The sequence below is a fragment of the Anastrepha ludens genome, chromosome 4 (genome assembly GCF_028408465.1).
Source record: "Anastrepha ludens isolate Willacy chromosome 4, idAnaLude1.1, whole genome shotgun sequence".
Taxonomy (NCBI): Eukaryota; Metazoa; Arthropoda; class Insecta; order Diptera; family Tephritidae; genus Anastrepha; species Anastrepha ludens.
This window is the reverse complement of record NC_071500.1, coordinates 94,407,280-94,434,947: the sequence shown is the minus strand read 5'-3', so window position 1 is coordinate 94,434,947 and position 27,668 is coordinate 94,407,280. Positions and strand designations below refer to the sequence as shown.

Below are 27,668 nucleotides of genomic sequence, written 5' to 3'. Positions count from 1 at the left end.
ATTGTCCATGGAATTTTGGCACGTTTCAGTCATTGGTCGATGTATAAACGGGGCGTTTTGGTAACAGAGAATCGACTGGCGATGGAGTTAACGTAAGCTGCTATATTAGATGCAAATAGGCTATATGATTTTTCATATAAATTTTCGATTTTTAGAGTATCTCAAAATTATATTGTAATATATATTTTAATTTTTATGAATTTAGGTTTAAATAAAATATTTTTGTTTTAATGTTTCGCTATTTGTTGCAGCATTTAATGGTTTTCGTTCATTTATTTGTATTTTTAATATTTTTTCTACATAGTAAAAGTTACGTATACGCCGAAGTGAGCGAGCGTCATACAACTACAATACAAATACAAATACCAACAGATGCTAACTACAGATGTATATTGTGTGTGTGTGTGTGTGTGTGCGTGCATAAGTGTGGTCTTTGTTTATATCATTAGGTTCCTGTCTGTACGCGTGTGCCTGTGTGTGTTAGCTGATATACTTTTTGCATGCGTTAGCTAACTGTTGCTTGCACCGTTAGCTAAGCATTTTTATCTAGCTTGTGTCATATTGTTTACTCTAGTTTACGTTGAGTGGCTTTATTCGTTTTTCTGTGTGTCTATGTGTTTTTGTTTTTTCCTATTTTTTGTCTAAGTGTGTGTGTGCGCGTATGACTTTTATTGCACATTTTGGCATTTATGGCACAAGTTTCTTGAATCCAGCACCTTCTTGGCCAAGTTTGAGCTCTTCATAAATTGTCGGATTTACTTCGTTGCATTGGGTGTGCGCGTCTGCGTTTGCATCGTTAACAATTCCCTCACGCTGTGCCGGCTGGGTGGTGGAACCCGCATGCGTAATAGCAGATGTCACTGTGGGCAGCTGTGGGTTCAGGATGAAAGCGGGGAGTGCAGTCAGGGAGTGAAGAGAAAAATGAAAGCCAAAACAATTCCAATAGCGGTTTCAGAGTTGGTGGGTTATTGTAAAGAGTTGCGGACCACAGCACCAGCCGCAGCAGCAGCGCAAACAAAGCCAGCAGCAATACGGAAAAAATTGCATTGTGAAAATAAATATTAAAGTAAGAGAATTGAATGGAAATGGCACAATGGCACAGTAGTTGTGGTCGGTGTATGGCAATAAAGGGGAGGGGAGGAGATGGTAGGAATGCAAAAATAAAAAAAGGAAATGAAAAATTAAAAATTGAAGGATGAAGGGTGAACGGTGAAAAAGAGCACAAATGCGAGCGTATTGTCAGCAGTATAAGTGGATTGTTGGTAGCATTTAGTAACAGTTATGATATTTTTTTTTTTTTTTTTTTTTTTGTGTTTTAATTTTCCAAGTTGCCATTTTTATGTTCCGTTGTTGTCATTGTTTTCGAAAGCATTGTAGTTATAGTTTTTTTTTTGTTTTTTTTGAATATTGCAATATTGTCATCGTTGCGTAGTTTTTTTACATTATTTTTGTTTGTTTTTATTTTGCATTGTTAAGCGCATTGATTGTTGTCATATTTTTTCCATCATACGCACGCCATCATAAGCCGAGTTTAGCCACACAAATGCAAACATACATCCATATAGCGAAATCGCCGTAGCCATAGCAGTCGCAAGCACCAAACGGCCATCGTCATTGTAACAATAGTTGTTGTACAAATATGCGTTTACAATAAACCGTAATAAAACCCGAAAGCAAAGGATGTTGTTGTTTCAGCGCCCGGACCACGCAAACAAATACACAAACATGAAAGAAATTTAAACGGGGGAAAAAGAAAATTGGAAAAATACAGATTAAAAACATTGAGTTAAAGTATTTTTACACATACAAGTACATATAATAAATATATAAAGTGGATGGAAAATTACAAATAAAAAACGAAGCGAAAGCCATTCACACACAACATACACACACACACATCCAAAGGGCTGAGAGGAGTGGCATAAAGCTAGGGCTGATCGGGTACGGGTATTCTCATGGAAATCATTTCTTTTCTAAAAATGGTTTACTTTTCGGTCCCTGCGAGGTCTTTACGGATTAAATATCCGTTCCATTCCAAAAGGTGCAGCACAAATTAGCCCGCAATGCTCCTATTGCGCGCTCTCTTCATGAACTCCAGGAGATCTCGAGTACTATTGTATTTTATTTTACTCCATCTAAGCTATGCTTTTCTGCTGAATTAAATCGTTTATTGTAATTTAACTTTTCGATAGATGTAGTGAGTAAGAATAACTGTAATTTAACTATTTTTCTTTTTGCTTATTATATTATACTTTTGTTGTAAGCAGTCCATAAAACCAATTTTTTTATTGATTTCAGAATTATTAATTCAAAAAGTTAAAAATCACAATTGAAAAATTTTAACATTCTTTATTGTTTTATTATATAATAACTATACAAAGTAACAATTTTCAGATTTTTCAAATCTCAAAAATTTTGCAAGATAAATTTTCGAAAATTCAGAATTTTTCAAATTTTTCAAATATCAAAAATTTGGCAACATAAATTTCCAAATTACAAAAGAAAAAAAATTAAAAATTTTTCAAATCTCAAAAATTTTGCAACATAAATTTTCGAAAATTCAAAATTTTTATTGACAAAAGAAAAAAAATTTCATTTATTTGCAAAAGAAAAAAATTTAAAAATTTTTCAAATCTCAAAAATTTTGCAACATAAATTTTCGAAAATTCAAAACTTTTATTGACAAAACTAAAAAATTTTTGAAATTGCAAAATGTTGCAACATAAATTTTCGAAAATTCCAAATTTTTATTTACAAAAAAAAAAAAATTTCAGATTTTTCTAAATCTAAAAAATTGAAATTGAAAAATGTAGCAACATATATTAAATTTTTGAAAATTCAAAAATTTTTAGTTACAAAAAAAAAAAATTTCAGATTTTTCAAATATCAAAAGTTTTGAAACATAAATTTTCAAAAATTCAAAAAATTCCTTTTATAAAAGAAAAAAATGTTCAAATTTTTCAAGCCTCAAAAATCTTGCAACATAAATTTTCTAAAGTTCACAATTTTTATTTACAAGGGAAAAAAATTTTCAAATCTCCCAAATTCTGCAGCGTAAATTTTCGAAAATTCAAAATTTTTATTGAAAAAAGAAAAAAAATTTCAGATTTTTCAAATATCAAAAATTTGGCAACATAAATTTCCGAAAATTCAAAATATTTATTTACAAAAAAAAAAATTTCAGATTTTTCAAATATCAAAAGTTATCAAAGATACATTTTCGAAAATTCAAAAAATTCTATTTATAAAAGAAAAAAAATTTCAATCACAAAAATTTGGTAACATAAATTTTCGAAAATTCAAAAATTTTTATTTACAAAAAAAAATGTTCAGATTTTTCAAATATCAAAAGTTTTGAAACATAAATTTTGGAAGATTCAAAAAACTCTATTTATAAAAGAAAAAAATTTTCAAATTTTTCAAACCTGAAAAATCTTGCAACATAAATTTTGGAAAATTCAAAATTTTTATTTACAAAAAAAACAATTTCAGATTTTTCAAATATCAAAAGTTATCAAAGATACATTTTCGAAAATTCAAAAAATTCTATTTATAAAAGAAAAAAAATTTCAAATCACAAAAATTTGGTAACATAAATTTTCGAAAATTCAAAAATTTTTATTTACAAAAAAAAATGTTCAGATTTTTCAAATATCAAAAGTTTTGAAACATAAATTTTGGAAAATTCAAAAAACTCTATTTATAAAAGAAAAAAATTTTCAAATTTTTCAAACCTCCAAAATCTTGCAACATAAATTTTCGAAAATTCAAAATTTTTATTTACAAAAGAAAAAAATTTTCAGATTTTTCACATCTCAAAATTTAGCAAATTTTTTAGGAAAATTTTTAAATTTTGCAAAGATTTCAATTTGCAAAGCTTCTAGTTGTGAGCATTCGTATAAATTTAACAACAAAACAATCTCTTTTTTTTTTCTTTTTCAAATTAAAAATATTCTTATACTTCTACTTATTTTTCGGTTTTTACAATGACCTTTTTATGGTTTAATCATTTGTTCACAAACTTGTCAATTTAGGAACTTCTAGGCCGCTAGGCGGCCGCCATAGCCGAATGGGTTGGTGCGTGATTACCATTCGGAATACACAGGGGGAACTTTGGTTCGAGTCCCAGTGTAAACACCAAAATTAAGAAAAACATTTTTCTAATAGCGGTCGCCTCTCGGCAGGCAATGGCAAACCTCCGAGTGTATTTCTGACAAGAAAAAGCTCTTCATAAAAATATCTGCCGTTCGGAGTCGGCTTGAAACTGTAGGTCCCTCCATTTGTCGAACAACATCAAGACACACACCACAAATAGGAGGAGGAGCTCGGCCAAACACCCAAAAAGGGTGTACGCGCCAATTATATATATATATATAAGCCGCTAGAAAAATTTCATAAGCACTGGCAGCTGGTACCCTCTCAATTCTCTCTCTTTATTTTTTGAACATGTGTTTTTGATATATCTTAAAAATAATATTTATAAAATTTTAAAAGTTTTGAAATTTTGTATTGTTTTAAAATATGCTCACATATTGTCTTCGAAATTCTCGTGGTAGAAATATTCATTTAGAAGGTAGCGCAAAATTAATCACTCTATAGGAAGATTTATAATTTTTGCTAAGGTTCAGCCGCAAGCTTCTGCTGCTAGCGCTGCGCTTGCTTGAGTTTACTTATAATTTTATTATCATTTAAGCCTTAAAAAATAAAAAATTATTGAAAATCATAATTTTTTCGGGTCTCTGACTACCTCTAACCCCTTAATAAAAACAAAACACGTCACAAGTGCATGACGTATCTCAGACGTACTAAATGTACCCAACGGGCTACGTTTGTAATATCAATTAGCTTAAAAGATTATAATTTTTAATATTTCTTTATTTTTATTTAAAGAGAAATTATTTCTAAGTTTGAGAAACTAAAAAAATAGCTTAACCTTTTTCTACTACTCTTTTTTGAAAACTTTTTACAATCCCTTTTTTAATTTTCTAAAGTTTGTTTTCTTAATATTTAAATTTTTTCTGCTATTTTTTCTAATTTTCATCAGTCCTTTTAATGTTTTTCAATATTTTGTTTTTAAGTTTTTGAAATTTTTTCCTACTTTTGTTTGTTATATGTTTTTATTTTATGAATTTCAATTTTTTGCAACTTTTTTCCTATTATCTGTTTTTACAATTTGTTTAGTATTTCCCTAGTTTCTTTAGATTTTCTAATACAGATTTTAATTTTTTTCCAAATTTTTGGTACTACGTTTTTTGCAAATCAGAAAGCAATCCTTTTAATATTTTAATACTCTCTTTAATGTGCCTAAATTTTTTTTTTATTTTTTTGCGGTTTTTTAACTACTTTTTTACAATTTTTTTTTCACGTTCTATTTAATGTTTCTACATACTACCTTTTCTTGCATTTGTGTCTAATTTTTTTTTTAATTTTGTTTTACTTTTTTTAATTGTTTATAACTTCTTTTAATATTGTACTATTTTTTCTAAACTTTCTAAAGTTTTTTCAATTTTGTTTTGTAATTTTTTTTTAATTTTTAATATTCCTTTAAAGGTTTTTCTATATTTTGTTTTTATGTTTTTGCAATTTTTTTTTCTAAAACTTTTGTTTTATTTTTTCTACTATTTTTGTATATTATTATTTAATTATCATTTTTTTTAATATTTTACTACTTCTTCTAAATTTTCTAAGGTTTGTTTTCTTATTTTTTTTCCACTAAGTTTTTTTAAATTTTTTAAATCCTTTTAATGTCTTCCTCCTTGTTTTAATAAATATTTTCTTTTACTTTTTTATCACTTTTTTCCTACTATTTTGTTTACAATCCGTTTAATATTTCACTACTTTCTTTAGTTTTTCTATATTGCAATTTTCCAACTTTGGAATTTTTTGTGCAATCTTTTTTAAGAAATTTGGTACAATCTTTTTAATATTTCAATACACTCTTTAATTTTTCTATAATTTTTTTTTTATTTTAGCTGTTTTTTTCAATGATTATACCTAATACTTTTTTTAATTTTCTACCATTTGTCTGTAATTTTTTTAAATTTTATTCTACTGTTTTTTTTCATTTTTGCAATTTTTTTAATGTTATGCTATTTTTCTTTTAATTACTTTTTGCGACTTTTTTCTTACTACTTTTTTCAATTTTCTAAATTTGTTTTTTAATTTTTACAAACTGCAGAAATTTTTCACATTTTGTTTTTTGTTAGTTGATAGTTGCAATTTTGTTCAGCTTTTCCAATTAGAATCTGTTTTATTAACGAATACCAATTAAAAGAAGAACAAACGATTTTGGTCGATCTAATCTGCGAAAATTTCGGCAGTCAAATAATTTTTTGTATTTCGTAAAACCTACAATTTCGCAAGTTTTCAGAGAACTCAAGCTTCAAACCATCATCCGACCAATAAAAAAAAAAAATAAATAATTGGCGCGTACACTTCTGTTAGGTGTTTGGCCGAGCTCCTCCTCCTATTTGTGGTGTGCGTCTTGATGTTTTTCCACAAATGGAGGGACCTACAGTTTCAAGCCGACTCCGAACGGCAGATATTTTTATGAGGAGCTTTTTCATGGCAGAAATACACTCGGAGGTTTGCCATTGCCTGCCGAGGGGCGACCGCTATTAGAAAAATGTTTTTATTAATTTTGCCTTCACCGAGATTCGAACTAACGACCTCTCGGTGAATTCCGAATGGTAATCACGCACCAACCCATTCGGCTACGGCGGCCGCCCAATATCGGATGAAAATAAAGGTTGTCAAAAAAGTCTTGCGGTATTTCCGCAAGCTTGTCTTTGCAAGCGCGTAGTTCTAGTTGTATTCGTCGCATCGGTTCACGCTAGTGCTTTTTGGAAAGCTCTTTTCACGTGCTAACACGTGTTTGATTAATTGTTGTTTGCTTTTAGTCGTTCGTGAGTTATAGCGTCGCAAACATGGAGCAAAATAAAGAGAAAATACGGCATATTTTACAGTACTACTACGATTAAGGCAAAAATGCATCTCATGCTGCCAATAAAATTTGTGCAATTTATGGACCCGATACAGTTTCCATTTCCACCGCACAACGATGGTTTCAACGTTTTCGTTCTGGTGCAGAGGTGATCGAAGATGCGCCACGGTCCGGAAGGCCTGTCGTCGAAAATTGCGATAAAATCGCTGAATTGATCGAAAGAGACCGGCATAGTAGCAGCCGTAGCATCGGCCAAGAGCTGGGCATGAGTCATCAAACCGTTATAAACCATTTGAAGAAGCTTGGATTCAAAAAGAAGCTCGATGTATGGGTGTCACACGACTTGACGCAAAAAAACATTTTTGCCCGTATGGATGCGTGCGAATCGCTTCTGAATCGCAACAAAATCGACCCGTTTTTGAAGCGGATGGTGACTGGCGATGAAAAGTGGGTCACTTACGACAACGTGAAGCGCAAACGGTCGTGGTCGAAAAGCGGTGAAGCTGCCCGGACGGTGGCCAAGCCTGGATTGACGGCCAGGAAGGTTCTTCTGTGTGTTTGGTGGGATTGGCAGGGAATCATCCACTATGAGCTGCTCCCCTATGGCCAAACGCTCAATTCGGATCTGTACTGCCAACAACTGGACCGCTTGAATGCAGCACTCATGCAGAAGAGGCCATCTTTGATCAACAGAGGCCGAATTGTCTTCCATCAGGACAACGGCAGGCCACACATCTTTGGTGACGCGCCAGAAGCTCCGGGAGCTCGGATGGGAGGTTCTTTTGCATCCACCGTATAGTCCGGATCTCGCACCAAGTGATTACCACCTATTTCTGTCCATGGCGAACGAGCTTGGTAGTCGGAAGTTGTCCACAAGAGAGTCCTGTGAAAATTGGCTCTCCGAGTTTTTTGACAATAGGGAAGCGAGCTTCTATAAGAAGGGCATTATGAAGTTGGCATCTCGTTGGGAACTCGTCATCGAACAAAACGGCGCATACTTGACTTAAATCGCATTATTATAACCAATTTTATGAACAATTGAAAATTCAATAAAAATACCGCAAGACTTTTTTGACAACCTTTATGTTAGTGCTATTCAACCCTAAACAAATTTCAATGAAATTAAGAGAGATAAGTATTTGAATGGATATGGCCATAGAATGAGAGTTCAACCCAAACTCCAAATAGGACTTCATAAAAGCCCATGCAATCGGTTTCAAAAACAGCATTTCACTTCTCTGCCATAAAATGTATGTTAAGTAAAGGACATTTTTTTACGGAAGAAAAGACCAACCCTAATGCAGTACAAAAAATTTCAATTCCCAAGGTTAAATATGTTTGTATGTGGGTACGTGTGCGTAGTTGGTAGATAGACACATATTACGAGTATTAACGGATATATAGTATACTATGCGCACACACATACAAATGTACACATGCACTCACATCAATATTGTCCTGGCTGCGTTCATTTCTGAAGTAAGTTATGTATGTAAATGCGCTTAAGCGGCCAGTTAAGCTGCTGCAGCTTCTGCTTCAGCTTTTACGCAAACAAAGTCAAATATTGCAGTTGGAATTATTCAGTGGGGGATTTGAGATTTACATTTTTTTACTTTTCTTTTTATAATAATAAACGTAAAAGGGTTTAAAGTTGTTCATATTGACAGTCATCGGGTGCTTTTTTTTTGTTTTTGCTTTGCGCAAACTAACCACACAAAACGGTCACGTAGAATTTATTTGGGGATTTGTGAATAAATACTGTGGGTTTCGAGGTGCGTAGTTGTATTTTTAAAATTGTGCATGCATTTGCTTTTACGAGCTTCGGCTTATGTGAAGCTGTGGCAAATTTAGTTTTGTTATAAAAAAGGATCCGTTATATGTAGCTAGAAAATAAAAATTTAACGGGTATTGCTAATTTTTGTTTTTGTGTTTTTATTATTTTTTTTACAAAATTTTAGTCAGAGAAATTTCTTTATACCTATAGTCGTAGACCACCTGAGTTGAAAATTATGCTTTCGAGGAAAAACCCTTGCAATATATCATAAAAGGTGGCGCAAGATGAAGCATCCATAAATTGTTTAAGAGAAAAACAGAAAAAAATATTTTGAGAAAGAAAAATAAAAATTATTTTGATTTAAGGCACCTTTTTGGTCTAAAATTTCGAAAAAATCGATTTTTTTCATGCTATGATGTTTATACTTTCAAAAATATACTTGCAAATTTTTATACTCAAATTCGTTGTAGTTTAGACGTTACAGTCCTTTAAAACGAGACCAGTTTGGAGTACGACGCCCAGGTATAAGCGCATTAACCGTGTTTTTCTCGAAACTGCGCCACCTTGTACATATGTTTATCAGAATTAATCTTATGAATAAAAACGATTTTCAATTGATACCGATTATTTTTCTTCAATTTTCAACGCCTTCAATTTTCACGTATCTAGACCAGAAAGGTGCCTTAAGGGGTTACATGGGTTTCGTGGGTTCAAAAAATCGATTTTTGTTTTTGGTTTATTAATTTCTACAATATCTCAAGAATATCATCCTAAATTTTCAAGTCGATCCGAATAATAGTTTTGGAGATATAGCCTTTGGAAGGTGTGCGCTCCAAGCCACTTTTATTGTTACTGAAAACTTTAAATGCGTTTTTCTCGGATCCGTGTTTTCAAACTCGGTCGTCAAATGTTCTCGAAAACTACTCAACCGATCTTGATAAAATTTTACACAAGTGTTCCAGATACAATTTATCCGTGCTTGCATGAAGAATTTTTTTTCAATTACAACTTAAAAAACAAAAAAAAATGTCAAGCAAATTTGACCGAAATTTTAATTTTTTTGGAAAAATATCTGCCAAAACTCCTATTTATACTGTTTTTTTTTTTCTTCAAGCACGAGTTTATGGTCTTAACTAAAACACTTATTTTTGTTTTTTTCTTTTTTGATGATCCTGTCAGGAGTTATGCTGACAAGGCGGACGCACCGTTTTTTCGAGCGGCCACCGGAAATGATGTCACAATGGAGAAGTTTTAATTTTTTTTTTCAAAATTTCTGAAATTATTCAGTAAATATGTATCTATGACAGAAAAAAGTTTGAATTAAATAAATAATTTTTTACATAGAAAAAAAATATTGAAAATAGGCCTTTTTTTACCCGACGAAACCCATGTAACCAGTTAAGAAAAAAAAAAAAGACTTGAACAATGGAATTTTTTTATTTTGACTGTGACGCACACCAGTGCTTGTCTGTTTGTGTACTGCAGCTGTCTAATTCACAAGTGTCAAGTATTGAACTTGCTAAAATTATAAATCTTCCGATAAAGTGATTAATTTTGCGCCACCTATATATGTATATATGTCACACAGAGGCCAATATGTTAAGCGAATATACTTTCATCAATAGCTGTTTTTATCAAGTGTAAGGAAGACATCTTAGTAAGTATTTTTGCTAATAGAACTCAATTCTTTCGAAAGTTGCTTTAGGTAGTCACTGCTGACCACAGTTACATAAATTCTTTACTAGAGCCACAATTTATCTCCTCTTTGCATCCTTCATAAAATTTAATTGCACTCAATTTGCCCGCTTCTATGCCACCTATTCTCTGCCACTGCAACCCTAAGCCACAAATATTTTTTCCCGCTCATACATAACCACTCATACATGCACACGTTCGTCTAAAGTTCTGTTACTACTACGCGTAAGTAAGTATCCACACTAAAATGTTCCAGTTATACCCTCTTCCCCACACATTCCCGCACTTACCTGCACTTGCTCCAGCCCACGCGTGTACGTTGGATTTTCGAATGCCACACCATTGCCGGCCTTACCGTTATGTGCACGATGACGCCGATAGAATACAATGGCTGCTGCAGCTAGTAGAACAGCCAAAATGCTCGCCACAATGCCACTGATGGTGCCGACAGCATTCGAATATGTTGTCGCCGAGGTGACATGATGATCGCCGAGCGTGAATTTCACTGGATCGGTGAGTACGCTGGCGCCTGAAAGCAAAGGAGAATGGCAACAATATGAAAATTAATCGCATTTTATTGTTAGCCTTTTTATTGTTGTACATGCGTATATATGTATTCATATAAATACACAGGATTACTGTTACTTCTACTACTACTTTTAAATAAACATCTGTGTGTGTTTGCTCTCACCAAAGGAATTGCCAGCTTTCACCACCAACTCGTACAGTACATCCTTCTTCAAGCCATCAATATTCACCGTGGGCTCCTTCACATCGATGCGCCTTATTTCGGTCGTATTTTGTATGTTTGTCACATTATAGCCCATGCCATCGCCGCTAGACTCACTGGAGTCGGGTGAGAGTATGGCTGCCTCGTGATAAAATATCCGATAACCCTCGACAACATTGGGATTCTTTTGTGGTGGATCCCATCTAAGCGAGCAGAAAGCAATGAAAAGCAAAACAGATATTAAAATATAAATAAAATATAATACACTTTTTAATAATAACATTTCATATAAATATTAGACGTATTAAATATACTGCGAACCAGGTTTGATGAAACCTAATCTTCCTGAAAGCTTGGTTAAAAATAAACTAGGCCTGAACAAATTTGATTTACTATCAAAACCAAGAATCAGATTACAATTTTCAGAAGGTTTCTAACGTTATGAGCTCGAATTTCAAAAGACGATTTCAAAATAGGTTTAAAATATGGAGAAATGTACTATGAGATAAGAGAAAGTTGTAACCTTTTTGCAACCTTTGCGCAACTTGTTAGATTTGTGAGAAATTCGGAAAGCTTACGTTCCTTTTGCAGAACGAAATTAATAAAGTCTCGTAAGGAGGAGATCAAATCTCTTGGATGTGCAGGTAACATTTCTCTGATCTGGATTCCAGGACATAAGAACATAGAGGGCAATGAAATTGCTGATAAGCTTGCCAGGAAGGAAACTTGGCCTCAGAGATCTTTCACCCGGTCATCGGAATCCCCCTGACAGTTGTTAAAGGAGAACTGTACAAATTATTTCTCCAGCGCAGAAAAGATAGTGCTCCATTTCTGCATGCGTTATTTCGAAACCCCTTTGGCCGAAGTACGATATACGAAGGACGCAGAAAGTCCTTCGGACTCTTCATAGCTATGTTTACCGGTCACTGGACGATTGGCACATACGCGAAAAAGCTAGATTTACCAATTAACCATCATTGCAGAAGCTGTGGGGATCTTTCCGAGAAGGTCACTGTTGAGCACTTTTTCTGTAAATGTCCGGGTTTGGCAGCTAGACGATGAGTGGCCCTTTGTTCGACAGTCTGGAGCAGTGCGCCAACTTAAATCCCATTAATTTTCTCTATTATATCAACAGCTCTGGCTGTGCTACTTGAGGCGCTTCAGTGCTACTTGAGGGGTGCCAGACTGGCACTTGAATCATTTCACCTACCTAACGTTGCTTTCAGAAAATGACTTCCGCGCATGAAAAACGATTTTAAACAGAGTTCCTGTGTACACACCCTAAAGGTCCAAAAATGTCACGTACATCTGCAGTAAAACATTTGAAGGAGTGGAAGAAGTTCATTAATAAATGGGGACAATGGAATACCGAAGTCAACGGACGAGGTCCAAAAAATATATCTCTCCACAAGCAGTCGCCGTACGCGCATGGACTTGTGCGATACTCCTATACAGAGTACGTAGTTTCGAATCTCCGTGAAACATCAAAATCAAGAAAAAGTGTTTTCTAACAGCGCTCGCCCCTCGGCAGGCAATGGTAACCCTCCGATTGTATTTCTGCCATAAAAAAGCTCTTCATAAAAAATATCTGCCGTTCGGAGTCGGCTTGGAACTGTAGGCCCCACCATTTGTGGAACAACATTAAGACGCACGTCATAACCAAACACCCAAACCACACAGAAGTGTGCTTCAGCCTCTGTAATCTAATCAGCGGTTTTTTGGCCAGTCAATATAATCACTTGAGATCTCGCTGAAGCTAAATAATTCTTGTGCGTAAATATTTTCTGTCATTACCGAAGAGTTTTGGCTGAACCTACGCGTCCCAAAACACAAAACCACCTATCATCAAAATTGAGAGATTAAATGTAACCAATCTCTTGGATGGAAGGCCAAGATGTCCGCTCATCATTTGGTTACTGGCATCTGTGCAGCCTACAAAATTGTAAAAGTTTTCAACAATTGTGGAGCGCTCGTAACTCACTTGCCAAGCTACTCCACAATTTTAACAAACTGAGCTGCCGCACGCACAAATCTCTACTCACACTTGGTAGGATAGACATTTGTTAAATTATCGCGGTCCTAACTGTGTGCTACTTGATTTGCTCACACACAGCCACAGGCCTGAGATGGAACTTGAGGAATCCAGTACAAGCTTACAAGCACCGCGGAGTTGGAAGACAGTCTTGTGGAGCTACAAAAAGCAGATCGACTGAACTTGACCCTGGTAGAGCATCGCGTTCACTTTGTCGAATTGAGCACTAAAGCTCACAAAACCAAATAGTTATAAATGGTTTTCCAATAACAGGTGTTACAGGTCAATAGATTGCGCTATCGAGAGATGATTAACGATTTTTTGTAACCGGAATTCGATGGTATTGAACTGGATAACGTTTATTTTCAACAAGATGGCGCTACGTGCCACACAAGCAACGAAACCATTGATCTTTTAATGGGAAAAGTTTCCGGTCCATGTTATCTCTCGAAGGGGTGATCACAATTGGCCACCGAGATCTTGTGATTTAACACCTTGTGACTTTTTTCTTCGGAGCCACGTAAAAGAGAAGGCTTACACCAACAGCCCAGGGTCGATTCAAGACCACAAAGATGGAATTCGTGAGGCTATCGAGGACATAGGACAGCCGCTTTGCAATTCGGTTATGAACAATTTCATAAAAATTTGTCCTGTAAGCGTGGTCATGGTCGTCTTTTGCCTGCTGTTATTTTCCACTATTAACGGCATACCTTACTCTTTATAATGAAATTAACATCGGATCATTCATATTCAAAAATTACATTTTTCTTTGAATATCAAAATAACACCTCTTATTAAAAAACGAGGTCTGATTTCTCATGTTTTGTTGTACACAACTACCAATATTTTGTAATTTTCATCAGCATGACGTGGTGCCATCCAGTGGTACCTAATTTTTATTTATTTATTTCCTACTTCACAAGTGACTGGGTCTACCCTAAAGCTAGATGTTCTTAGTTGTTCTATTTTCAATAGATGATCAGCTATGACTTAGTTGATGCTTTATATCTTAGATATAACCTCACATCCACCATTAATATGTATTATATATTATCAAATATCGTATCGTAATGAGCTTAGCGCGTATTCCCTGTTTAACTTCTAGTCGGAGAGGCATTATTTCCGTGTAAAATGATCTCTGGCTGGTAGATCTGATTACCATATGATTCAATGCTCATAACCACACAAAGCAATAATTTCACTCATATTTTTTCGATATATACACATTTTGAATATTCATAGATAGATTTTCAACCGTCAGGGTTAAGCAGTTCTTGCTCTAAAATGATGCAGTCTTTCAAAGAGTTCCACATTTCAATAAATGAATCATTTTCCAATCCAAATGTAACCACTAAACGTTGTGATTCATATACTCACCTAATCATCACTTCACTATCGGACACTACGCTGATTGCAATATTCTCCGGCGGTCCGGGCAGTTTATCTCTGTTCATCTCAAAGCAGCCAACGATCGTGCGCGCATACTGTAAACTGCAGATCTCCTTCGATCTCACCGTATCACCACGACACCAATTCAAACATTTTCGTGGTATATTCGCATCGGCACAGCAGCTACGATGATCCGAACCGTCTGCGGCACATTTCATCAGCTTATCAAAGTCCACAATACACTCCGGCTTATCGGCGATGGCTTCAATGTCCACATAGTAACTACAGGCGGCACGGCAGGCCAGCGAAACGTTCATTTGACGACAGCATTCCGAGACGTTGCGCCCAAGCGCAGGTGTGGTACGTATACGTACGGAAACGGGCGTCGTTGAGGAGCCAAACGCATTCTCGGCATGACAAAAATAGTCACCAACATCGACTGCCTGCATTTTGCTGATGCGCAGTGACATTGTATACAAATTGGGATGCGATTCATTCATTTTGGTGGAGATGTCAAAGTGGCCATCCTGTATGACAGGTACGCGGCCGTCGTGATCACGCCAGAAAATAGTCTTTGGTGTAGGTTTCGCATCGACTGCGCAGCGCAGCTCGACTTCATCGCCCAACGAAGCGACAGTGATGCCCGCAGCAGTAATTTTGGGTGCATCTGTAGAGAGGTGAGATCGAAATGGATTTAGGTAAATAAAATGTTTATATGAAACTGCTAATCTGTTTTTCCCCAATACTCACAGCAAATATTGACTCTTCTTGCGGCCTGCATGGGCACACCATAGCCGTTGTCAGCATAGCAGGAGATGTGCTCCATATCGGCGCTGACATTGTGTATAACGGTGACCATGTGCCTTGAAGTGTCCTGACGCACCAAATGACCACCCACGTAGAGTGAAATGGTGGGCGCTGGATTGCCCAGAGCCAAGCAGAGTATAGTCATTGAACCGCCTTCTGGTATATTGTCTGCCGGATGAACAGTGGGTGGCTGCAAAAAAGAGAAATTATGAAGAACATAGATTTTGAATTGTACTCCTTTAATGTCCACTTACATCAACAAAGGCAGGCAAAGCTGGATCGGTCCATGCCACAAGCGTCTCGGAGGGCAGAGAAGTCGCGTGCTCACCTATAGCTTCAACGTAGAGTATATGTTGCGAGCTGGGTTTCAGGTTGCTCATACGCAGCCATGCAACTTTAGTCTCGATTTTGTTGAACTTCTCCGATTTCATTGGTTTGTGGTAGATTCTAAGGTGTAGGAGTAAATGAAAAGGTAAAACAAAAATTATAAGTTATGAAATTTAAAATAATTTAACATGAAAAAGTAAAACAGAAGTTATGAGTTATATTGAAAATAACTTAAAATTCTAGGCTAAGCAACTGGGCTAGACGGCAGCGATAGTTGAAATTATATAATATCCACGCCCAGCTTGCTATGAAATCAGTCACTCACTCAATCAGTCTGGTGGAGCAATTAATTTCGACCCACTGTGCATAATAACGAAATAGTGTCCTTGTCAAGTCCGCGCATTCATATTTTCGTGAATTGAACTTCTTATGCAGTTAGTGAACTGAACGGGTTGAACGCCTCGACTTAAGATTTTCTTCGAGATGAATGGGTTCCTGGTTTACCACAATTTTTTCAAATAGAATTATTCCGTTAGAGCTCAACGTGTTGTTAAGCGAATTGAACGATATTTTTAAGTCGTAACAAGAAATGTGAAATTTTTGTAAATTTAAGGGCATATTCAGCCTGCGGCAAATGAGAGCACATCAAAATTTTTACCACTTTCCTTGTTTTTTGACTGTTAATAGTTTTTGTATAAAAGTACAGTTCATTGTCTAACAAAAACCATACAAATCTAGTTTAAAAATATTGTTTGAAAATTACGTAAATTCTGCAAATTTTTAATCTCAACTTCGCGGTTTCTACATAGCTTTTCTACAAAAATTGGCGGTAAGCAGTCATACAGCTTTTTAAATGTTGGTGCAATAAACTGAACGTTTGAAGCGGCCGAAAAATCTTGCTGATTTTTTTTTTTTAAATTTTCTCCGCCAATGTTGCAATTATACAGTGTATGGGAATAAGTTTCCGTCCTTCCTTAGCCAAAGTTACAAATAATGCAGAATTTCCATTAGAAGCTACAACTTTACTTCATCTTTCTGGCAGCATACGGATTCCTGTGACGAAAAATTCGTGTTTTTTTACGTGATCCATTCACTGAGCAACTTTGCGATGCTCTCGTAAGAAGTGAACCGCTCTCCAAAAAGGGCTGACTGCATTGATCGGAACAGACGGTAATCCGAAGGTGCAATGTCTGGGGAATATGGCGGGAGGGGCAAGATTTCCCAATTCAGGTCCTCTAAAAATTTTTGGACCGATTTAGCAACGTGTGGCCTGGCATTGTCATGGGCAAAATCAGTTTGTCCTGTCTACGGTCCTATTCCGGCCGCTTTTCTTTGAGAGCTCGATTCAAAATGCATTAGCTGCAGTGGGCTACGATCGTCATTAATGGTTTCGGATGGTTTAAGGAATTCATAATATATGACTCCCTTCTGATTCCTATAGATGCACAACATAACCTTTGACGCATGCATTTTTTTTTTTTGCTGCCGATGGACCTGGTTCACCTGGCAGACTCCAACATTTTCGACGCTTATCATTCTCTTATCATTATAGACCCATTTTTCGTCGCCAGTGAAGATGCGATGCAGAAAACCTTTTCTTTTCTGTCGTTCAAGAAGCATCTCACATGTTACCAAACGTCTCTCGATATCCCCTCCTTCAATTGATGCGGCACCCTTTCTTTCTTGCTTTCTACTCGTATCTTGCTACCTCCTCGACATGCGTCTTCATCCATTGTGGTTGAGTATCTTCGAATTTTTTCGGTGCCCCTTCGCGATCTTTATCACTCACGTCGAAATTGACACTTTAGAAGCGGCGAACCACTCTATACAAGTTGTATTTGATGGAGCGTGATTACCGTAAATACTGATTTATATACGACCCGTTTCAGCTGCACTTTTCTTTAAAAGATACTAATGAAGCACGACTTCCCACAAATGCTGTTTTGTCGGGATGAATGTGGACATTTTTGACGTCAGATAAAAAAGGGTCTTTACGCTTCACACGAATGTCAACCACTATGATCGCGAACACAAAATAGTATCAGCAACGACACTTCTTTTACGTGACCCTTCCTGTTAGTGGCTAAGTAAAACGATTCCTCAACCTAAGTGCCGATTTCGCCGCCAATTGTTTGCTGTAGACCTCAATCGGTAATAGGTGCAGCATGACATTCATTGCTGCCATGGGCGTAGTCTTTAGTGCCCCGCTTATGCAGAGACTAGCACCCCTTTAAATAATTTCTAAACGTTTTAGCATAGTTTTTTTCACATGTGCTGGCCACCAAACCAAGATACCGTATGTTATGATTGGTCTTACCACTGCTGTTGATAGCCAGTGTACTATTTTAGGAGTTGTGAGCTCCATTTTGCTCCTACAATTCTTTTGTATGTATGAAGGGCTGTGGCTGCTTTCTTTACTTCATTATTTGTCGTTTGTTTCCGCGAAAGCTTCCTATCTAATACTAGTCCTAGATAGCTTGCATCTTCCCCGACTGAGGGTGTGATTTCATCAAGGATGGGGCGGTTTTGAACAGGTATTCTGTGTTTTCTGGTGAAAATAATTAGTTCTGTTTTGTTGAGATTTACCCCGAGACCAATTAATTGAACCCACCTGCTTACATCGTGCAAAGCGTTTTGCATTGGACATCTGGGGATTTTCTTGATGGATCTGCGTATCGTCAAGAGACGCATCGTTGAAATTACGAACCTGCCTAGTAGCAACTATTCGATAAATTTTACAAGTTAATTAATATAATAAATTATTGCATTTTTTTAATCCTAATATTAAAGAAAATGACCGTTGTACATATTTTCTTCGATTAAGACTTCTTCCAAGGATATACTACACATGCTGTAATCTGAGACAAAAAAAATTGTTTTTAGACTCTGCTTTTTTTGTTTTTTTATATGAAGTTTTGCAAAAACGGTGCATTCTCATCAGAAAAATTATAAATTGTTTGCAACAAATCATCCAAAAATTATTCGTAAAGAAATTTAATTGAAATATACAGTTTCGAGAAAAAGGGGGTGTTCGCGCATCAACAGCGAAAGACGGCATTTTTCAGATATTTCTCCATACTAATTCTCTCCAACCATTCACATTAACGCAATAACAACGCATCTTTTGGGCAACAAATTTTTTTCTATATAGCCGAATGCCCAGTAACCACCGCTTATCTTTATTGGATTAACTATTTATTATAAGTTCTCATGTAAATAAATTAATTAAAAATTTCTCTACAACTCTGCAGTGGCTTAACACCTTAAATTCGCAAAATAGCCAAAATTTCATTCACTCCTTTACAATTTGTTAATGCATCTTTCTAATCAGCCATCCATTCAATTGCGCACATAGATTTTCATACTAAAAAAATTTCAATACGAAAGCACCGCAACTCAATTCAATTACCGCTTTTTGTCAAGCTTTTCATTAATTATTTATATTCACCCATCCGTTTGCACTCACCTGTATGTAATCTTCTCATGTGGATGCGAATACTCTGGTGGCTGCCAAGTCAATTGCATCCAGGTCGCGCTGTGTGATGTAATCGATAGCGAATGCGGTGGCGAGGGGGCGCCAAAGGTATTATTGCTGAATTTAGCTATAAATTAAATGGAAAATATGTAGTTATGTGAATGTGTGTAGATGTGCCAAAGTAAAATACCAAATTAAAATCAAGCTTGGATTAGCGAAAATAAAATCAAATTTCCAAAAATACTCAAAATAGCACAAAAAGATAGCCAATGTCAAATGCCGACCGCGTTTGATCAGCTTATAAATAGTTGCGTATGTGTGCGAGTGCATTTATATGCGTAATGTGTGTAGGGGCTTGTGCAGTATTATTACCTTGCAGGAAAAAGGTGAGCAAATATATTAAAATGAAGCGTCTACATTTTTTTTAAGTACTTCAGTTATCGTCAAATAAGCTACAGAATAGTTAATTGTTCTTCGGTCTGAACAGGCTGCTGTACTGCAGAATCCAATGAATCTATTTCAAAAGTGCTTTAGAGAGCATAAAATAAATTATATGAAATTATAAGGAAAAATTCGGCAAGAGCGGGGATCTAAAGTCATTTTCCTGCGCCCAATTTTGAAAGAAGCTATATTTAATTGGTCTGCAGTTAATATGGAGACCGCCGTAGCCGATTGGGTTGGTGCGTGACTACTATTCGGAATTCACAGAGAGAACGTAGGTTCGAATCTCGGTGAAACACCAAAATTAAGAAAACGTTTTTTCTAATAGCGGTCGCCCTCGACAGGCAATGGCAAACCTCTGAATGTATTTTTGCCATGAAAAAGCTCCTCATAAAAATATCTGCCATTCGGAGATGGCTTGAAACTGTAGGTCCCTTCATTTGTGGAACAACATCAAGACGCGCACACCACAAATAGGAGGAGGAGCTCGGCCCAACACCCAAAAAGGGTGCATGCGCCAATTATATATATCATAAATATAATATACATATATTTTTCGTGCTATGAATGTTACTTTTTGCCCAACAATGAATGGGCACGAAAAATATTGGTCGAACGAAAATCGTTACAACATGAAATTTCTATAAACTATTCAAACAATTTTTATTTAATTTTCTTTTTTATTAAGCGTACTATGTTAAACAAAAAACTCATGTAAATTCTCTTTGTTATAAACAAAAAAGCGCAATATAGATTTAACTTCTCTCATTAGCTGATGGGCATTTTCTTTTGGTACGGAATCTGCCGCTCTCTGCCAATTCATTTTAAACTGCTGCTCATTTTTAATTTCTTTTCTTTTTTAATTTTTAGCAATTTTCTTTTAATAATTACCCAATATTTTCTATTAACATTTTTCAATGGATCGCAATTGTTTGTTTGGTGGGTTGTGGTTCTTTTGAACAATATTTACCCCGTGATTTTCATATCAGTTGATGGCATGGCGGCTGTAATGACACGATGCTAAATTGGGCCAACAACATTTCTTGGTTTTTAGTGCCCGTGGGAATAAACGAACGTTCTGCTTTTGAAACTACACTGGCAGAAATGTAGCGATGCAGCAGCAAAAATACAACATTGGCTATGGGATGCGGGACTTATGCTGACAGCCCAAAAAACGAAAGCGGTCCTCGTTACTGCACGCAAAAAGAGGAAGCAGACGAAATTGCGGATTGGCGGTAACGAAATACTGTCGCAAGAGGTAATTAAGTACCTGGCTGTCTTGATTGATGCACAACTCAATTTTAGGCAGCATCGAATTACTGCGAACTCCGAAGCTGCAGTAAACGGAGCATTCGCAAGAGTTCTGCCAAATATCGGGGGTGCACAAGTTGCCAGAAGACGCCTCCTGTCAAAGGTGATAGATTCTGTTATTCACCATGCTGCTTCCATTTGAGCGGGAGCTAACTCATCTAACGTACAACACGTAGCACAGGTGTTAGGACGGAATGCACTAAGAGCCGCTTGCGCATTCAGGACCGTCTGCACATGGATATATGTACATACACGCCAAATTAGTCATCTATATGACAAGCAGGGAGCAAGTCCATTAAAGGAGAAAAAGGTACAGAACGCCTTCAATCCATAAAAGAATTGCAACATAGATGAGATCTATCAGTCAACGGGCGTTGGACTCATAGGCTTACACTTGATGCTTTCGGTTGCATTTTCACAATTTTAAGCTGGCTGACAACCCCTATTACCACACTGCTTCACCACGATCGAAGATGCAGAACATGTTTCCATTTGACCGTTTTCGCGACGCGAGTCAAACAATGGAGGTGCTACTTGGACTACCGTTGCAGATGAACAATCGGATACCAGCCGTGTGTGCATCAATCCATAACTAGAATGCTGTTAATCCATATGCAGCAAAAATCATACACTACCTCCGATGTAGGTAGGAACTCTTGAGTAAGGAGCCGCTAACTGTTTAACTCACGACAATATCAGATGGAAACGAGACGGTACTAACAAATTTGATATCGCATGCTTCCGATGGTCCATTTGCATCAAACAGCAATCTGCAATTTGCATCAATTTGAGCAATTGAGACTATCAATGACATAAAACTTCCATATGTCAAAAGGATAAAAAGATCTAGTCCACTACATGGACGCCGTTCTGCGATCTTCCGAAGTAATGCAGAAAGTAGTTCGCGGAAAGAAGTCTCCCCAAAAGGGGAGGAGGGATTTTTTAGTGGCCTCACTATTCAACGTAGTAGACGACGGTCGCTGTAAGTGCGAATGTATTTTCAACCCTAACTCCCCCAGCACAAAAAAAACACCAAATAGGCAGATGGCTCGCCAAACCAAAAATTTTTTGGGAACTTCTCCAACATTTTTAGGTCAAAGTCATCTAGGACTCTTCCTCTCTTCGTTGCAGTATCGAAGTCAGCATTCTGAATCTGCTTAAAGTCTTCTTTGACAAAAAAAGCTATTCAACCGAATCGTCTAAAATTGTAATATGTTGTTCACTCCATCAATGGCTATCGCCCGTACTAAAATCATATTATTATTTTAATTATTTCATATTTTTTTTATTAAGAAACTGAAAATAATACATGTTTAGAGTGTCAAATTCGAAACCGCGCCATTTTTTGAAATTGTTTTTCCTTATTCTAGTACGGTTATTTTTGGTTATTTTTGTGTTTCAGATAAATGGAAGAGCCAAAATGGACCACACCGTCCAGGTAAAATTTTACGGGAGGGTCAACTTCAGCGCCATTTTTTAAATTATTAAAATTAAAAAATTTTTTGTTTTCAGATTTGAGAGAAAACAGACGGATCTTCGGTGGCGCACTCATTTTATTGTCTGGTGATTTTCGACAAGCACTGCCCATTATACCACGTTCAACACCCGCTGATGAACTTAATGCATTCTTAAATCATCAGTTCTATGGCGTCATTTACAGAAATTTACTTTGAAAACTAACATGCGTGTACAACTACAACGGGATGCTTCGGCTGGAAATTTTGCAAAACAATTATCGGATATTGGAAATGGGCGAGTGGAAATGATGAATCTACACAATGTAGCACCCTGCCAGCAAACTTCTGTAAGATCACAGAAAGCATCGACGAATTGGTGGAAAAAGTTTTCCGCTGCACGTTCTTACATTGAAAATTGGCGTACCCATCATTCTTCTTCGAAACATAAATCCATCACTACTTTGGAACGGAACCAGACTCTCAGTCAAGAAAATGATGAACAATGTTATCGAGGCAACAATTTTGACTGGAAAATTCAAAGGTGAAGACGTACTGTTGCCACGTATCCCAATGATCCCGGCAGATATGCCATTCGAATTCAAACGTTTATAGTGCCCGGTGCGACTCGCTTTCGTAATGACTATTAACAAAGCACAAGAACAATCGTTACAAGCGTGTGGATTAAATTTAGAGAACCCATGCTTCTCACATGGACAACTCTACGTGGGTTGCTCATGGGTTGGAAAACCTTCTGCTTTATTCGTCTATGCGCCAGATGGAAAAACAAGAAATATTGTATATCCCACAGCACTTCAATTAACATCGAATTGAAACTAAACTTGGTAATATCACAATTTTTTCGAAATAAACACAATCAATAAAATGGTTTAGAATGAATTGAATATTTGTGTACTAATTTTTCTTTAAACTTATTTTTTTAGATTTATTTTAGTTGTTGCGTAGCAACGCGCGCCGGGTACAGTTAGTAAATAAATAAAAATCCTAGAAAATGTAAATATCGTTTTTCAATTTTTTTATGAAAAAGAAATTCCTGAAAATATCCTAAATTTTCGAGCTCTAGACCACCGGGACTCCTTTGCATGGGTTGAAATTGACCTTAAAGCTATGGTCTACTGTATTTGTTTCTTATGGAAAAACTGTTCTAAACAAAAAACATAGTTCCATAAAAAGTAACCCACCCTAATATATACTTATATATTAGTTTGGGAGGAAAGAATCCATTATTTAGAAGGCATTAGTAGATGGCTGTAGTCACCGATGTCTCGTAAAGTATCGATCAGGCAATTTAAAGTTTATGCTCGTTGCCAAGGTGACGTTTCCCAATAAAAATGAGTTTGCTGTTTTTATTTGTTCCATTCAGTTTTGAGTTACAGGGTGTTAACAATGGAAGTGCGAAAAGGTCGGAATTAAGATTTCCATCACTCAAAATCCGTACAAACTCATAGATCCCACTGATAACTGCATAGCTAGTAAGACTGTTATTGTTTTCTTTAATTAAATAAAAAAAAAGCTGGCGAAATTTTTTATCTTGCCACAAATCAACAAACGGTTGTAGGGATACAGAAGAAGAAAAAGCAGAAGAAGAAAGTTGTAGAGTAGAGCTTTGATTTTGTAAAAGCTCTATTTGCCAACTATTCTCATTCATATTCATATCTATGATATTTCCTAGTGGAAAAATGAATAAAATCCTACTTGAAAAAATGGGAATGAGAACTACTTAGTTGCAGCGCAAAAGTGTCCAATCACTTCGTGTTCCTACAGGGTAGCATATGTCTGTAGGTGCGCTTTATTTAATATTTGTATTTATTTTCTATACTAAGCCAAACTCACCATTCTCATCGTCGGTCGTATTGATCAGCAACATTGAAGATGGCAACGCTGTGCCAAAGCGTCCGCGCGTCACCACCATAATCCGATACAATGCGTGCGGCTCCAAATTCGTCAGCGCAATGCTGGTCTCGTTTGTGGTTAATTCCTGTATGCGCCATCGCCATATATGAATGCGTGCCACCAAGCGGACAAGTACACATGCCGCACACAGTATATAGTTGCAGTGGTAGTGGTGAATTTATATGCCATTGGTGGTTGTCGGTTGTCGGTTCGCAGTCATCGGTGTATTTTCCATTTGTAGTAAAGCAGCGACAGCAACATTGTATTAGCAGCAATAGCAGCCAATCAATTTTGAAGCAATCATTTAAAACATGCAATTGAAATTTGAAATTGAAAATGAAATTGCAATTGAAGGGGAAATATTTGAAACTCTATTCTAAATGTATGTGTAATTTTCGTTGCAGCATTAACAACAATAACATTTGTATGTACGTGTATATGTAAGTAAATGCTTGTATTTTGTAGATTGCGGTTTTGGGGTTTTTGTTGTTGGTGCGCATGCGAGAGGTATTTCCGTTAATGCGTTGGAGGTATTAGCGAACGAATAAAGCCTCCAGTTATGCGGAGGTTTAATGTTGGAATAATTGATTTTGACCGGCCGCTTACTAAAACCATGAAAAGTTATCAGAATTGGCGTGCGGTGCGTTGCAACGAAAAGAAACAAAAACAAAAACATAAAACATTGTATTGGGCTAAAAAACTTGAAGATAGTGTTTAAATTCTGGTCGGAAAACGGTCCACTTGCTAATGCAATGAACGCAGAGCTGCGATGAAGAAGTGTATTGGTGGAAGCCCTTCAGCTCTGATTTATTACCAAGGGTACTGGGTGCATCAAGCGGCGTTCTCTGGCGCATTCTGCGAAAGATCCAATTTTTTATAAAATATTTTCATTCAATCAATTTATTTTCTGAATAATTTTAAGTTATTGTCATTTTTAATCAGGGCGACTTCATTAGAGTTGGTGGCACTAGGCCAACAACAACATTTTGTACAGGGTCCAGCACTCGAAGAGGTAACCAATTTCAGACTGCTAGCGCATCTGATGCACGAGCATCAGCTGTCTGTTAGTTGGCTAAATGACAGTCCAGAGTATTGTTTACAAGCGCGGAGAAGCATTTGGCCGAGAGTAAACGTAAAAAAGGGAAATCAGTAATGGATTTCAAACGAAATAGTGTGATTACATTATATTTGGCTGGGAAATCACAACCAGCGATTGTTGGTGAGCTCGAGCACGAGCGAGTAGGGTTGGGGGAGCAGTATTCTGTGAAGAGCTCCCCATCAAACTCAAATTCAGGCTACAGGATCACTGCAGTGTGTTCTCCGATAGCCAAGCGGCAATTAGGGCCCTAGGCTCTATTATGGTGCATTCAAAACTGGTCAGGGAATGCCTGGTCTCTCTCTCGATTGCATCAGAGTTCTTTGATATAAAGATAATTTGGGTTCCTGGTCACAGTGACATTGCTGGAAACTGCGAAGCCGACGAGCTGGCCACACAAGAAAAATCAAATCAAATCTCAAAGTCAAGCCTTACAAGATCCAAAAGGCGCATGATCTATGATCTCACACCAAAGCAACAACAAGTCAGCCATGAGAGAGCGAAGGAATTGCTTCGCTTGGTCGAAAGCGGTCAATTTCCGAACATTGTGTTTTCTGACGAAAAAATGTTTCAAGTTGAGCAATTCGTAAACTTCCGAAACGATAGGGTTTATTTGACTGAATGTTCATAGGGGCATTTGAGCCATCGATTGGCCACCAGGAGGCAGGAACCGCTACAGGTAATGACTTGCGCCGCTGTAAGCGCAGATGGGCGCTCTGCAATCGTTTTCATCGAGCCTGGCGTTAAGGTAAATGTGAAATATTATCGGAAAAGTATTCTAGAGTTTGCTTTGAAGCCGACAAATATTTCGGTGGCAGACCATGGACGTTTCGACAGAACTCGGCACCATCTCACAAAACTCGAGTGACCCAAGAATGGCTAAAAAACAACCTTCCGAACTTCCTAACGTCCACACAATGGCTCTCAAATTCACTAGACGCGAGTCCGATGGATTATCTTTGGGCCATTTTGGAGAGCAAAGTCCGAACTAAAAGATTCACCAGTTTCGAGGTGCTGAAAAAAGCCATTGTCCGCGAGTAGGCCAAAATACCTGCAAGTCACATTCGGGCGGCTTGCGACTCGTTTCTGGACCATCTCAAGGCCGTAGTCAAGGCAAAAGGTGGTCATATCGAGCAAATGTAAATTAATTCTTAATTTTGTATTATTTTCACACATTTTTTGCTTTGAATTGAATAAAAGTAATTTTGCATACTAAATTTATGGATTTTATAATTGGTTACACTTCGAGTGCCGAAAAGAGGGAATAAGCACCACCAATATTGTAAATGGCGTTTTTAGCAAAGGTGAGGGTTGTATTTTTGAAGCGCACTTTGCGTTATTTTTAGGTTTCCACATTTTTAATTTCGACACTTTTTTCGATTTTCGAAATTAAATTTTTTGTTTTTACTTTTAGTTTCTTTTAATATCGATATTTTCTTGCTATTTCGGTATTAAATGTTTTTGAGTTCAACCTTTGAATTTCCGACTCACAAATATATCACAACAGGTCAGATCAGATCATAAATAGACAAACTGTGAGATAAAGTACGGCAAATTATAGTTACACATAAATAATTTGCTCTTAATAACGGCCAGTGCAAATATAATTGTTTGCGTAGTCATACTGCAGTAAAGCTACTTACAAACAAAAAAAAAGTAAACATAACTAAACACTTAACACTTAGCGTTGTACGTGGGCAATGCTCATAAACGGTCGGCTGAAATTAGTAGCAACAACAGCAAGCCAACCATCAGGCAAGGTTGCACCTTTTTACAGCTACTGCCACTGATACCAGAGTTTCTGTTGTTTTTCAATTTTTTCTCTCTCTCTCTCGCTCTTAATGACAGCTATATGACATCATATGGCCTAACACAGCCGCACGAACAACGACTCAGGCAATAAAGCAATAAATTGCTATGCTACGCCACTTGATGCGTTCAAAGTGTACGCTTTAATGTGTGGCGCATGCGCAAACTGCCTTGCCACACCGGGTCACGCCGTTTCACAAATTCGAAACTAAGTCAATGGCAAAGCAGCTGTACCCAATTTGGTGTGCGTTGCAATGCTGTGCCACCTGCTTCGTGCAATGCGTTTTCGCGCGTTGCGGTGATTATTTCTGCGATAGACTGCAGTGGCAAATGGTCGGACGGGCACTAAAGTTTAATGAACATTATAAATATTCATATGTTACAAGTAATTTAACCCAGTGGTTGCCAAAGTAGTTTTGATTGCACCGCAATGGTGATTTTCGTTTTTTTTTCGTGATAATGCAAGTAGAT

At 36.6% G+C, this 27,668-nt stretch overlaps 1 protein-coding gene across 4 annotated transcripts in view; it reads right to left on the bottom strand.

The window, feature by feature from the left end:
• The window catches only part of LOC128860236 (Ig-like and fibronectin type-III domain-containing protein 2), a 187,396-nt gene that overhangs the window by 30,177 nt on the left and 129,551 nt on the right, over positions 1–27,668 (bottom strand). For 3 of the 4 annotated variants that reach the window (XM_054097619.1, XM_054097618.1, XM_054097620.1), the window contains exons 10-17: positions 24,233–24,377; positions 19,164–19,299; positions 15,625–15,817; positions 15,314–15,560; positions 14,552–15,230; positions 11,104–11,345; positions 10,703–10,941; positions 717–870 (exon numbers count right to left, since the gene is read on the bottom strand). In XM_054097619.1, the coding sequence (XP_053953594.1) occupies positions 717–870; positions 10,703–10,941; positions 11,104–11,345; positions 14,552–15,230; positions 15,314–15,560; positions 15,625–15,817; positions 19,164–19,299; positions 24,233–24,377 (2,035 nt within the window). The remainder of the gene's footprint in view (positions 1–716; positions 871–10,702; positions 10,942–11,103; positions 11,346–14,551; positions 15,231–15,313; positions 15,561–15,624; positions 15,818–19,163; positions 19,300–24,232; positions 24,378–27,668) is intronic. The other variant, XM_054097621.1, reaches the window with a different exon arrangement.